The sequence below is a fragment of the Canis lupus genome, chromosome 24, assembly GCF_048164855.1.
Source record: "Canis lupus baileyi chromosome 24, mCanLup2.hap1, whole genome shotgun sequence".
Taxonomy (NCBI): Eukaryota; Metazoa; Chordata; class Mammalia; order Carnivora; family Canidae; genus Canis; species Canis lupus.
The window spans coordinates 9,642,169-9,657,631 of NC_132861.1; the positions used below are offsets into that span (position 1 = coordinate 9,642,169).

Here is a 15,463-nt window from a genome sequence, read left to right on the forward strand (position 1 = left end):
CGGAGTTTGAGGGAAGAACAAGGGGTAAGTTTCATACTTGGTGATAATTATGGTAGCTTTTAATATGTTATTTTTAGACTAATAACCTGGAAATTCTGAGGACTATTAAAGATGTTAAAGCCATGACTCCTGAGAAGTGAAAAATATTCTGAGAAATTTCCCAGAAGGACAAAACTCTTTACCATTGGGTGTTGGGCATCATTCTAGCCCAAATGCTCTGGATTTGCAAAGAATTTGTTCCTCTCTCCTTGGCCCACTGACCCTGGATGCAGCTATTTCATAGGACTGCTATATCATTAGACACCAGACAAAAACTCCCAAACTCTGATTTTGGGGCTCCTTCAGGTGTCCTTTGATACATGGCAACCTTAGCACCAAGGAGAGAATATAGGGTGTGTGGGAAAAGGTATAAGGATACCAGGAGACCTGGTTCCTTGTACTGCTAACCAGCTGTCGATTTTGACCTTCTGTCATTACTGACAGAATGAAGAAGTCAGACACTATCACAGTGAAGATAGGAACCTTTTTTTTAAACAAAAATTTTTTTAAATTTATTTATGATAGTCACAGAGAGAGAGAGAGAGAGGCAGAGACACAGGCAGAGGGAGAAGCAGGCTCCATGCACCGGGAGCCCGATGTGGGATTCGATCCCGGGTCTCCAGGATCGCACCCTGGGCCAAAGGCAGGCGCCAAACCACTGAGCCACCCAGGGATCCCAGGAACCTTTTTTTTTAAAAAAAAAATTTCTATGGTATATTTTTGTTTTTTTGCTTAAGAGTCTGTAATGTCATAATATCACAATTTTTCCATGAGGTGGTTGAGAAAAGTATTTTGTTCATTTTACTAACAAAAAAGCTGACGTTTAGAGAGATAAATGTCATATAGCTAATAAAAGTGGTAGAGACTGTGCCAAGTGCAAATCCAATATTGCTGTCTTCTGGTTCAGTGTTCTTTCTACAATATCATAGGGAAAGGATTGCAAAAAGGTAGCTTGCCAGGCAGAGTTCTGTTGGCCCACAGTATTTTTAAAGTTTCTCATTTGGAGAATGAGAATGTGCTTCTCATTTGGATAGGTCACTCCAACTGTGTCATACCCATCATTTCCATGATCTGCCTGGCCCTTGAGTTGTGATGCTGCCACAAAAACATATATTCATACATGATTCAATTCCACTAGATTTTAGTATTTTATTACATGTATTTATTCTCTGTTTCACCACTTCCCAATACTCAACTTGTTAATCTGCATCAAATTAGTTAGAAGTACTGACTATTTAAATATGTATTGACTAAAACAACCTGACTTGTACTGGCAGATTATCTTTCTGGGCAAGCTATACTCTATTATAAAAGAACAGAATATGGTAGCATATCAACCTGCCATCATCCGGTCTACTCATCCAAAATCTGACTTATGAAATTCCATCATCTATACTATTTAGTCATATAACATGGACAGAAATAAACAGAAGACTTTTTAGAGAAATGACCTTTGCCCTATTCTCCAAAGTTGCAAAGCAAAGGTATATCTCTGTCAATACATGCCCTGTGAGAAGTACATAAAATGATTATTCATACCTCTGGATTGAGACTGAAAGCTTTTGCTGGTTTTCCCACACAAAGAAAATCAAAAATAATTTCTTTCATTGCAAAATCTAAACGTTCCTGTAGTGAAAAAGAGAAAACAAAACAAAGATGTTAAAATACAAATTCAACATGAAATGTCTATTTTCATTAGGCACCAAACAGGTGGCTGCCAAAAGAAGCAAGATACTGCTCAATTGTATGCATTAAGAGATTCCCTGAAGGAAGATCATGTCCCCTGGAACCTCGGGTGAAGGTTCTGTTTTCATGTGGTGTGTAAAGATGCTTTCATTATATAACATGTGGAATTAGCCTGTAAAGCATGGAATGGCTAATGACAAAACAAAAAACAAAAACCAAATGCCCAAAAATGAAAACCCCAAACATTTGGAGTGTCTGGGGCTTATTCACAGTCTCAACACTTCCTGCTTGTGTTGCAAATGTTAATAACTTCTTGAAATTCAGTTTAAAATGTATTTTTAAAAATACCACTGCAAAATGACCATTTTATCCTATTCTCTAACATTTCACATCTTTTGGCTCATATTATAATGGACAATTCTGCAAGTGAAATGAATAATTAATAAATAAGATATACTATGGCTATTTAAGTAAGAAAGTATATGCCAGGTTCTAATAATTTGAGACAGTAGCTACTATGATATGATAGGTTAATTTTATACAACATATTTCAGAATTCAAACTATATTTTCAGCCAAATGATAACTACATGCAGAAAAATCACATTAATTCATCTACCTGCAAAGCGAGTAATGTCTTTTCCCTAAGTACACATATTACAGAAGCATCTCATTATACCAAACACACAGGGAGATATCAAATATTAAATAGTCTGTGAAGTAACAACTGAACCTTTCATCTTTATATCAGTATCAATTGTACTTAACAGTATTTTCATGCCTATACTTTTCCTTTACCCACACAGGCTTCTGAAGTACACTGGGCAAGCATTTAATCCACATTTTATAAAGAAACGAAAGAAAGATGCTCTCTGACTTGCTAAGGGTATAGAGCTGGCTGTGGCAGAGGTTGAACTGGAACAATTATCTTTTCCCATTGTTCCGTAAATCACAAGGAAGCCAAAGTTGGGGTATAACAGTTTCCCATAAAGTGTTTTAAAAAGTAAAAATCTTGGGTATAAACAGTAAACTAAATATTAAAAACTATGTTTATTATTATTGAACCCAGATTTTAATGAAACTAGTACCTGTAAAATTCTTAGAAAAGTTCTTGGCAAAGTGTAAGTGCTTAATAAATGCTAATATTCCTATTTTATTCTTCTTTCTCATAGGGCGAAAAAGCATTTTTATTTACTCTTCAAATTTCAATATCTGATTTCAAAAACCAAATTGATTTCCTCCAAACATCAGTCTCTTTGCTTCCTCCTGACTTGCAGAATCCAGGGCAGAGACTAGAAGTCAAGAGACCCTTTTACTAATAGGCTCTGCGACCTTAGATGAGTCACTTAAACTCTTTCAGTTGCTCATTTGTCAAATGCTGAAAATACTTGATGTACCTATGTCACTATTTGTTTTGAAGCAAAAAAAAACAAAAAAAAAAAAAAAACCAAAAAACAAACAAACAAAAACAAACCCAAAACAAAACTATGTGTGAAAACACTTACAAAACCATTCTGAAAAGTCTTTGCACATAAGATATTACTTTAGACTCTTCATCTGGTAGTATTTCCTAGGAAGGAGACTGGCCACTTGAAGGCAATTAGATCACTCCCACTGCCAGAAGCTTCTCCATTACCTGGGCAATGAACTGGATGATTTTCACAAAGATGTTCAGAGGCATATCCCTTGGCACCACACCACGGGACCCTTTGGGGAAAAGTGTTGTGATGATGGTTATAAGACGGCTGAAAGATAGGGAGAAAAAAAGAGAAGACAAGCAAGATTGGCTGAGCTCCAGTTCTGAAAGGGAAAATGGCAGATGTTTCATTTTATCTAAGTATCAGAGAGAATTCAGAAAAAGAAAACAAACCACTTCATTCCTTTTTCATTAGCATAATTACCCTATGAAAAGTTTTTCCGGAAAACTAAGAACAGTTGGAAAATTATAGCCATTTGCTTTGCTAACATGGTGAATGCAAGCTTGGACATGGAACCTCCTGGTCCTGGTACAGGCTGAAATTTCTGTAATGGGCTGCTGAGCCAATGACTAAGGAAAGCTTGAAAATGTCCTTATCACTTAGATCTTTTAGAAACTGTCAACTTTGAATAGTTTCTAGTTTGGTGAGTACAGGTATCAATAAAACAAAACATCCTCTTCATTGGCTAAGAAATGGTTACCATTAACTCGGTGATGTAGTTACCATTAACCCAAACCACCTCCTTACCTCTGAGTAGCTGTGTTGCTTTCACATTTAATTCGAATCATGTAAACCCAAAGTAATCTGTACAGAGATTCCAGTGCAACTCGAGCCATCTTGGGGTCTTTATTCTACAACAGAAAATAGGATGTAAGATAGTGTTATATTTAAGATTTAATTAAGCATAAGTGGGAAAAAAAGTTAAATAGTAATATATGGAGGTTATTCTTTTCTGAATGCCTAGAAATGCAGATCCCCACACCTGGGTGGCTTAGTGGTTGAGCATCTGCCTTCAGCTCAGGGCATGATCCTAGAATCCTAGGATAGAGTCCTCCTTCAGGGTCCTTGCAGGGAACCTGCTTCTCTCTCTGCCTATGTCTCTGCCTCTCTATTTGTGTCTCTCATAAATAAATAAAATCTTAAAAAAAAAGAAAAGAAATTCAGCGCCCCTACAAGTCACCTGCATCATCTGGGACTTATGGGTTATTTGCCTTCAGGTGCCCACTGGGTTAATAATCAATGAGGAGGGCTCTAAATAGTCATGAGGACAGGACAGAGTTGTTCAGGAGGAAATCATGTCATTCTCTCCTTTGCCAAGGTGAATACCTGAAATTGCCTTCTTCTTCCAGCCCTGGGGAACCTGTATTCTCTAGCACTAAGAGAAGAATCAATCTCTTCTTTCTATTGTTAATTATGTGCTTTTTGCTTTGATTCCCCAAGCTCCCCAGCTCCCCATTTCATTACCCAACCAACATTTGTTGAGATGAATGTGTACTCAGCAGTATGTTAGAGCACAGGACATACAGATAAAAGATAATCCCTTTCCTTAAGTTGTTCACAACCTCTGGGGGATGGGAGATGGATAGTAAGCAATCAACTCTTAAGGCAGTAAAAAAACCTGATAGGGACAGGAGCTAGAGAATAGAAAGAAGGGCAAGCTATGGAAAGCTCAAGGGAGGTCAGAAAAAATTTCCAAGGGCAGATGAACACTCAGATGAACTTGACTCCATTCATTTACTCATGTGTTCATTCAACCAAACATCTGGGTGGCTACAGTAGGCTAGGTACTATGCTTGGCATAGTGTAAAACTTTGAACAGTGTAGATAGAGGATGGGAAGGAAGAACACATGGAAGCTAAGAGAGCTGAAGAATATGGGTCATGTCTCAGAACCTGGGAACAGTTAATATGCCAATGCATAGGGCCAGGTGAAGGGGCAGTGGCTGATGAGGCCTGTGAGGAAGGCAGGGGTCACATGTGGGACGCTACATGCCAGGCTCAATAAGGGGACCATGGTTCTTATGATGGTGACAAAAAGCTACTAAGTCCCTGCGGGAAGACCCTGCCTACATTGTGGGGAAAGGAGTAGAGGTAGGGAGACCAGAGGCTACGGCAGAGCTGCTGGCTTCCGGGCCATAACAAGCCAGAGAGGAAGGAATTGATTCTTTTCCTACTGTCCATCTTACTTGAATTACATTCCTCTTGATTTAAAAATCATCGACTGGGTGGTTACCCTGATGCGTGTGGGATCCAGGTAGCATTTCTTGGCATGGTATATAACCGACCAGTCAATATGTAGCTCTAACCTACCTTTTCTGCCTCCTTTCCTGCTACCCTCCCACAAGCTCCTGAAAGTCTAACTAGGCTGTGTTCATTCCACTTACATGTCAGGAGTGGGTTTCCTCACCCACTGCATCATTTTTTTTTCTAGCAGGTGAACCCTTCTCCTTCAGTCTACTTGACTGTCCCCCTCTTTTGTGCAGGCTCCTTGGTTCCTCCCCAGGCCCTCAATCCCATACCACGAAAGCTAACTGTTTTTGTCCTGAGTATCTTCTGACCTTTATACAACCTCTAGTATACAGGCTTCTTTAGATGTCTGAAAGAAAGGGTCATTGTTCACCTTGACATCTATTAGAATTCCCGCCATTCTTCAGGAAGTCAATAAATGTTTGCTGAACAGTCTTTAAATGCCATTCTTAACTTTCTCATACTTTTTTTTTCCTTTTATGTGACTTCTCTTCCTTTATTCATTTATTTATCTTGTCATAATTGGTTTAGTGGTTTTATTTTTAGTGCAGATAATCTGGATACTGATTTTTATAGAATTGTGTTTAGACATTACCACAGATAAAGCTTATTTTTAGACTTCATGTAAATAAATTCTATGGAAAAGGTGATAGAGAATGATTTTTTAAGATTTAGGAGAAATAGAATACATTTTTGGTGGGATCATTATAAAATTCTAAATTTCTATATGCATTCATATCTGTTTTTAGAATTTGTTTTATTAGTCTGTCTATTCATGGGCTAAGACCACATTATTTTAAGTTTTGAGGCTTTAAAATATGTTTTATTACTATATACTGAAACTAATATTACACTGTATATGAACTGGAATTTAAATAAGAACTTAAAAAATAAAATAAATGTATCTTATTATCTGGTATGGACTGTCTCCCATCCTCCACTGGTCTTTTCTTCTTTTTAAAGGGTTTTCACAGATATTTTTTCCATGTTTATTCTTTTGAATAAATGTTATAACTACTTTTCTAGCTATAGGGAAAAACAGACCCAAACTTTTTTTTCTAAGACCCCAATTTTTTAAAGCATACATTGATATATGATTTGTATGTTTGGTTACATAAAGGAACTTTACTAAACTGATAAAGTGGAATTTAAAATATTCCATCATAAAAAAGAATTGGGGGAATTCTAATTATCCTCCCCACAATCACTCCAAATTAGCAAATGCCTATGATGTGCTTACATGGTTGTTAAAAGCAGATTCTAGACACACACTGCCTGGGTTTGAATCCATCCTTGTGCTGCAATTTATTAGGAGTATGGCCAGCCTCAGGAAAACTAATGTCTCTGGGCCTGATTTTCCCTGTCTGCAGATGATAATCCTACCTACCTCATAAGAATGTTGAGAATTAAATGAGTTAATACATATGGGATATTTAGCACTGTTCTTGTCCGTAGTAACTATTATTATGTACAAGTTACCAGGATCTAGCAGCTAACATGCTCTGATTTGGGGGCTCTTCCATTCCAGTGGAGATGTTTACTCCTTTGTTAATTTCCTTTTATTAGTAAATGTATTTTATATTTGCATAGTGTATCATTCATAATTCTCTCATGTGACTTATTTCATATTGTGAATCATGATGGGGTAAGGCAAATATCACCTAAGTTTTATTAAGGAGATTAACAGAGAGCTCTAGTTTAAACAATTCATATTGCTGTCTTCTGGTTAACTTCAACTTATTTTACATATTTTTTCCTGTCTCCCTACCCACAATTCCCTTTTTGGTTATCTTGTTGTGACTGATGTTCTTTTACTCTTAAGAATATGCTTGAGATTATCTATTTTTGTTTTCACAGAGATTGATGAGCAAAGTGGCTGACTTATGTGTTTACTTTGTTTTACCTTTGGATCCTGTTCTAGTACTTGATTTTTAGCATTTCAAGGTGATATTACTGGTTGCTACGATTGCCTCCTCAAATGATTTTCTTGCCTCTCTTCCGTTCTTAAATTGCGAACATAACTGTTTACTTCTCCACATTTAAAATCCTTAAGTGGCTTCTAATCATCTCCTGGACCATGTCCAAATTCCATGATGTGGTACATGAGGGGCCTTTGGCAATCTGGCTCCCCCATTACTACCTCCTGTCTCCACTTTGGGCTTGGTGCACCGCATGCCATTATATTCCTTCTGCAATCTCCTAAATGCCTCAAATGTCTAATTGGAAAATTTCTACTCCCTGGCAAGATTCAGTTAGGTGTCATCTCCTCTATTAAATCCTATACTATTATAATCAATATTTCTTCATCTCAGAGAGATTGCCAAGTGCCTCTGCTTCCTGCTTCCAGAATGCTATTCTATCCCCTTACTTGTATATTTCTTAGACTGTGAACTCCAGAATTCTCGTTTGTTCATTTTTGTGTCCTCAATGACTGCCAAACAGCAGGTTATTAGTAAATATCAATTAAAAGAAAACAGACTGTGTGTAGCAGCTGAACAACTTGATGCATAAGATATCTTTATATAGAACCTATACGAGGAGACAGTTCAGAAAAGTGACATAGAATGATCCTGAATTCACCTCCTTCTAAGTAAGTACACAATAAATCCATAGCTATATGTGGAATAATTTCCTCTGGAAAGAATTTGAGTACTAGCTGAACAGCTACTTTACAACAAAGGATAAAAAGGCCACATGAAGACAGGTAGACAGTCTTGACAAAAACCCCACCTCCAGAGTGGTGACCCACCATGGGGAGGGGACTCACAAATTGGAACTCCTCCTTGAAGAGCATGGACGTTTTGCCCCACATTAGCCACTCTATCCCTTAGGGCCTGCACCATAGAAATGAGCCCCGAAAATGTGTGACTTTGAAAACCAACAGAACTTACATCCAGGAGAGTCATAAGGCTGTAGGGAAAGAGAGACAGCCTTAAAAGCTCATATGCAGATTCACTCTCCCTGGGACCCAGTACAAAAGCAGCAGTTTGAGAAGAGCCTAGACCATATGGGAAGAAGATAAAGTTGCTAATATTAAGGCATCTGCTAGAGGAGCAAAACCTGTTAGGACTCTGTGCAGGGATGGAGGCACTAGTGGGTGACATTTTTACATTCACTTTCTACCTTGCTGGTGCCAGCACTAGGAAGTACTATTTTTGTACTCTCACTCTAACTGACCAGTGATAACCCCCATCTTCCATGCCACTGCCGTGGCCTTGCACCCCTTGTGTTGCCTGCATAACCCTGTCCCTGCCCTCCTCGATCTACCAAAACCAGCAGGCATACAGAACCCACACAGGGGATGCCCTTGAATGTCAGGCTCTGGTAACCTGGAGAGTTGCATTTCTGGGCTTAATGAGGCTTAAACAACCAGAGAGACAGTTCCAGATACAATCAAGAGCTAGGGCAATGTTAAACAATAAGATTCATTGCCTATATAAGGCTATCCCTTTAAGAGTGGGAGAGAGAGCTGTTTTGTCTAACACATAGAAACAAACATAAAGTGTCAAGCAAAATGAGGAAACACAGGAATATGTTCCAAACAAAAGAATAAGATAAAATCCCAGGAAAAAAACTTTAATGAAATGGAGATAAAAAATTGTCTGATAAGGAATTAAAGTAATGGTCATAAAGAAGTTCACTAAACTCAGGAAAAGAATGGAAGTACACAGAATGTTTTTAGCAACGAGATAGAAATTATAAGAACATACAAAAAGAGAAGTTACAGAGCTGAAGAATATAATAAATTAACTGAAAAATACACTAGAAAGGTTTAACAGCAGACTAGATGAAGCAGAAGAAAGAATTAGTGATCTGGGAGATAGGGAAATAGAACTCACCCAACCAGAAAAGCAAAAAGAAAGAAAAAATAATTAAAAAAAATAAGCATTGCTTAAGAGACCTCTGAGACAACATCAAGCAGAATAATATTCTGATTATAGGGCTTCCAGAAGGAAGATAGAAAAGGGCAGGAGACTTATTCAAATAAATAATGGCTAAAAACTTCCCTAATCTTGGGAATGAAACAGGTATCCAAATCTAGGAAACCCAGAAGGTTCTAAACAAAATGAACTAAAAAAGACCCACACCAAGGCACGTTATAACTAAAATGTCAAAGTTAAAGACAAAGAGAGAATCTTAAAAGCTGTGTGAGAAAAATAACATGTTACGAACACGGGATATTGGGTCAATGCACAATGAACATAAGGTTATCAGCAGATTTCTCAACAGAAACTGTGCAGGCCAAGAGAGAACGGCATGATATATTTAAAGTGCTGAAAGGGAAAAAAACTTCCAATCAAGAACATTCTATTTAACAAGATTCTCATTTAGAATTAAAAAAGTGATAAAGATTTATCTTTAGCAAAAGCTAAAAGAGTTCATCACCACTAACTGGCCCTAAAAAGAATGTTAAAAAACAAAGGGCACTAATTAGTAATAAGAAAACAGATGATAGTAAAAATCTCACTGGTAAAGGCAAATATATAGTAAAGGAAGTAGACTAATTATAAAGTTAGTATGATTGTTAAAAGACATAGTAAAAAGTAACTATATATTCATTAGTTAAAGGATACAAAAACCAGAGAGATGTAAAATGTGATATCAAAAACATAAAAATGCATAGTTTTAGAATGGGTTTAAGCTTAACTTGCTATCAACTTAAAATAGACTGTTAAATATATAGGCTGTTAGATGTGAGCTTCATGGTGACCACAAAGCAAAAACTTATAATAAATACACAAAAGATAATGAGAAAGGAATCTAAGCATAACATCAGAGAAAGTGACCAAATCACAAGAAAGCAAGAAAAGAGGGAACAGGGAGAAACTAAAAAACAAAAAAAAAATTAACAAAATGAAAATCAGTACATACCTGTAACAACTACTTTAGATGTAAATGGACTAAGTGCTCCATCAGAAGACACAAAGTTGCTGAATGGATAAAAGACAAGACTCATCTATATGCTGCCTACAAAAGATTTACTTTAGCTATAGGACACATGCAGACTGAAATTGATGGAATAGAAAAAGATATTACATGCAAATGAAAACCAAAAGGGAGCTGGGGTAGCTATACTTATATCAGACAAAACAGATTTGAAAACAAAGAGAGAGAAGGGCATTACATAATGACAAAGTGGTCAATTCAACAAGAAAATATAACAATTGTAAATATTTACGCACCCAGTGTAGGAGCATCTAAATATATAAAGCAAATATTGACAAACCTAAAGGGAGAAATTGACAAAAACACAGTAACAGTAAGGAACTTTAATGCTTCACTTATATCAATGGATAGATAATCCAGACAGAAAATCAATAAGGAAATATTGGCTTTAAATCTCATATTAGACTTTAAATGGCACATTAGACTAGATGGACTTAATAGATATATACAGAACATTCTCTCCAGTAGAAAACACGATTCTACTCAAGTGCACATGCAACATTTGCCAGGACAGATCACATATTAGGCCACAAAAGAAGTCTCAATAAATTTAAGATGATTGATGTCATATCAAGCATCTTTATCAACCATAGTAGTATGAAACTAGAAACTAATTACAAAAGAAAATTGGAAAAATCACAAATAGGGGGAGATTAAACAATATACTACTGAATAACCAATGGGGTCAAAGAAGAAATCAAAGGGGAAATTTTAAAAATACTTTGAGATAAATGAAATTGGAAATACCATATACAGTAAAAACAGTTCTAAGAGGAAAGATTATAATGATATAGGCCTATCTCAAGTAACAAGAAAAATATTAAATAAACAATCTAACTTTAAATCTAAAGTAACTAGAAAAAGAACAGTTAAAGCCCAAAGTTATCAGAAGGAAGGAAATAATGAAATAGATACTAAAAAGACAATAGAGAAGATCAATAAAACTAACAGCTGGCTCTTTGAAAAGATAAATAAAATTGATGAGCTTTTGGCTAGACTAAGAAAAAAAGAGAGGACTCAAATAAATAGAATCAGGAAATAGGAGAAATTGCAACTGATACAAAAAAAACCACAAAGGATCTTAAAGGACTATTATGAACAGTTATATGCCAATCAATTAGAAAATATAGAAGAAATAAATTAATTCCTAGAAACATACCATCTCCCAAAACTGAATCATAAATAGAAAAATCTGAATAGACCAAATACTAGTAAGGAAGTTGCATCAGTAATCAAAAACTCCCAACAAACAGAAGTCCAGGATCAGATGGCTTCATGAGTGAATTCTACCAAACTTTCAAAGATTTAATACCAATCCTTCTCGAACTCTTCCAAAAAATTGAAGAGAAGGGAATACTCTCAAACTCATTTTATGAGGCCAGAATTACCTTGATACCAAAACAAGATAAGGACACACACACAAAAGAGAAAATTACATGCCAATATGCCTGATTAAGATAGATGCAAAAATCCTCAACAAAAAATTAGCAAACCGAATTCAACAGCACATTAAAAGGTTTATACACCATGATCAAGTAGGATTTATTCCAGGGATGGAAAGATGGTTCAACATTTGCAAATCAATTGACATGATAAACCACATTAACAAAATGAGGGATAAAACTCATACGACTTCTCAGTAGATGGAGAAAAGCATTTGACAAATTCAACATCCATTTACGATAAAAACTCACAACAAATTGAGTATAAAGGGAATGTACCTCAAAATAATAAGAGGCCATATATCACAAGCCCACTGAACATGATACTCAATGGTAAAAACTGAAAGCTTTCTCAAGATCAAGAACAGGACAAGGATGCCCACTCTCACCACTTTTTAAAAAAAAAAGATTTTATTAATTTATTCATGAGAGACATAAAGAGAGAGGCAGAGACACAGGCGGAGGGAGAAGCAGGCTCCCTATAGGGAGCCCAATGCAGGACTTGATCCCAGGACCCTGGGATCACAATATGAGCCAAAGGCAGACGCTCAACCACTGAGCAACCCAGCCCCTCACCACTTTTATTCAACATAGTATTGAAGTCCTACCCAGAACAATTAGGCAGGAAAAATAAATTCAAGTCATCAAAATTGGAAGAAAAATGTAAAACTTCCATTATCTATAAAGAACATAAATTAATACACAGAAAACCCTAAAGACTCTACCAAAAAACTTAGAATAAACAAATGCAGTAAAATTGCATGGTACAAGATCAATATACAAAAACCTGTTCCATGTTTATATACTAACCACAAACTAACAGAAAGAGAAATAAAGAAAAAAATCCTATTCACAATTTCATCACAAAGAATAAGACACCTAGGAATAAATTTACATAAGGAGGTGAAAGATGTGTACATTAAAAACCATAAGACATAGATGAAGGAAATTAAAGAAGACACAAATAAATGGAAAGATATTCAATGCTCATAAATTAAAAGAATTATTATTGTAAAAATTTCCAAATTACCCAAAGTAATCTACAGGTTCAGTGCAATCTCTATCAAAATTCCAATGGCACTTTCACAGAAATAGAACAATCCTAAAATTTGCATAATACCACAAAAAATCCCAAGTAGTGAAAACAATATTGAGTAAGAACAAAGCTGGAGGCATTACAGTCCCTGACTTCAAACTATGTTAAAAAACACAGTAATCAAACAGTATGGTACTGACATAAAATCTGACACACAGATCAGTGGAATAGAGGGAATAGAGGGGAATAGAAATAAATGCAAGCACACATGGTCAATTAACTTACAACAAAAGAGAACAAAACAGAAAATGAAGAAAAAAATCTTTTCCATAAATGGTGCTGGGAAAACTGGACAGCCACATGCAAAAGAATGAAATTGGACCATTTTTTACATTGTACACAAAATTAACTCAAAATAGATTTAAAAAGGGCTTAGGGGCACTTGGGTGGATCAGTTGGTTAAGCATCTGCCTTTGGCTCAGGTCATGAGCCCAGTGTCAGGCTCCATACTCAGTGGGGAGCCTGCTTTTCCCTCTCCCGCTCCTCCTTGCTTATGTGCATGTGTGCTCTCTCTCTCTCTCTCTCTCTCTGTCAAAAAAAAATAAAATAAAATCTTTTTAAAAATTAACGACTTAAATGTAAGATAAGAAACCATAAAACTCCTAGAAGAAAATACAGGCAGTAAGCCCTTGACATTGCTTTTGGTGGTATTTTTTTTTTTTGGATCTGACTCCAAATGCAATGGCACAAAAACAAAAATAAACAAATGGAACAACATCAAACTAAAAAGCATCTGCACAACAGAGGAAACCTTCAACAAAATGAAAACGTAACTTGCTGAATGGGAGAAGATATTTCCAAATCATATATCTGATAAGGGGTTAATATCCAAAATATATAAAGAACTCACACAGCTCAATAACAAAATACAAATGATCAAATTAAAAAATGGGCAGAAGATCTGAATAGATATTTCTCTAAAGAAGATATACAGATGGTCAACAGATACATGAAGAGATGCCCAACATCACTCATCATCAGGGAACTGCAAATCAAAATCACATTATGATATCACCTCACACCTGTCAAAATGGCTATTATCAAAAGGACAAGAAATAACAAGTGTCGACGAGGATGTGGAAGAAAGGAATCTTTGTATACTGTTGGTTGAAATGTAAACTGATGTCGTTATTATGGAAAACAGTATGAAAGTTCCTCAAGATATTAAAAATAGAACTACCATGTGATACAGCAATTCCTTGTGGGTATTTATCTGAAAAAATAAACAAAACACTAATTCAAAAAGATATATGCATCTCTGTATATGTATGTATATGCAGCATTATTTGGAATAGTCAATATATGGAAACAGCCTAAGTGTCCATCAATGGACAAATGGATAAAGAAAAATGGATTAAAGTGTGAAGCATTACTTAGCCATACAAAGAAAGAATATTTGCCATTTGCAATAACATGGATGAGCCTTGAGGACATTAGCTAAGCGAAGTCAGTGAGACAGAGAAAGACAAACACCATATGAATTCACTTATATCTGGAATCTAAAAAATAAGACAAGTGAACTAACAAAATAAAACTCATAGATAGAGAAGAGGCTGTAGTTGCCAGAGGGGCAAGGGGTGAGGGTGGGTAAAATGGTTGAAAGGAATCAAGAGGTACAAACTTCCTTATAAAATAAATATGTCATGGGGATGTAATGGGGACTATAGTCAGTAACTTTGTATTACAAATTTGAAAGGTGCTAAGAAAGTAAGAAAAGTTCTTATCACAAGAAAAAAAATTTTGTAAATTTGTATGGTGACAGATGTCTAGATTTAATGTGGTGATCATTTTGCAACATATACAAATGCTGAATCATTATGTTGTACACCTGAAACTGACACAATGCTGTACATCAAATATACTTCAATTAAAAAAGGCAACTATGGTTATGTAGCTAAAGTTAGTCTACATGGTATAATGGTATTACTAAGCATCTTACACTCGTAATGGCGTCTTGATATTTTTTCAAAAGTGCTTTCACATTCCATGACATCAGTTGAGGGAATTCATCATTGTGGGGGGCAAAATGACTTGCTCAAAGCCATTAGGGTAGTAAATGACAGTGGGGATAAGGAAATGACTTCTAGACTAAGTCCTATTTCTTAGAAACTGGATTGCATATATAACATGGTGCTTACTGTATCAGGCATTGTTATCAGTGATGTACATATACTAACTCATTTTAATTCTCACAACAACCTCTGAAGTAGATAACTGTCAGTGTTCTTACTGTGCAGATGAAGAAATCAAGGCACAGAAATGCTAACGAGTGGCATTGCCATAATTTGAACCTAGACAATCTGATTCCAGTGTCTTTGAAGCATTAGTTTTTCTACTGCAGTTTAATATTATATGGATGCCACTCCAATATGCTACTGGTGCCTACTAGATTTTACTCTACCGGAAAACAGGATCTCTTCCTCAATGGCTTTGTATTCCAATAGCAGCCAACACCATAGGGTTTGATACAGATTCTCAGGATGTAAACACTTTAGCATATGTCTCAAACCATTGATTTTTGTCAAAAATC

At 36.0% G+C, this 15,463-nt stretch overlaps 1 protein-coding gene across 8 annotated transcripts in view; it reads right to left on the bottom strand.

Annotated features, from left to right (window-relative positions):
* FRY (FRY microtubule binding protein) overlaps positions 1-15,463 on the bottom strand; it is a 429,394-nt gene that overhangs the window by 142,199 nt on the left and 271,732 nt on the right. For all 8 annotated transcript variants that reach the window (XM_072795524.1, XM_072795520.1, XM_072795518.1 and 5 more), the window contains 3 exons: positions 3,950-4,053; positions 3,361-3,469; positions 1,579-1,665 (listed from right to left, as the gene is read on the bottom strand). In XM_072795524.1, the coding sequence (XP_072651625.1) occupies positions 1,579-1,665; positions 3,361-3,469; positions 3,950-4,053 (300 nt within the window). The remainder of the gene's footprint in view (positions 1-1,578; positions 1,666-3,360; positions 3,470-3,949; positions 4,054-15,463) is intronic.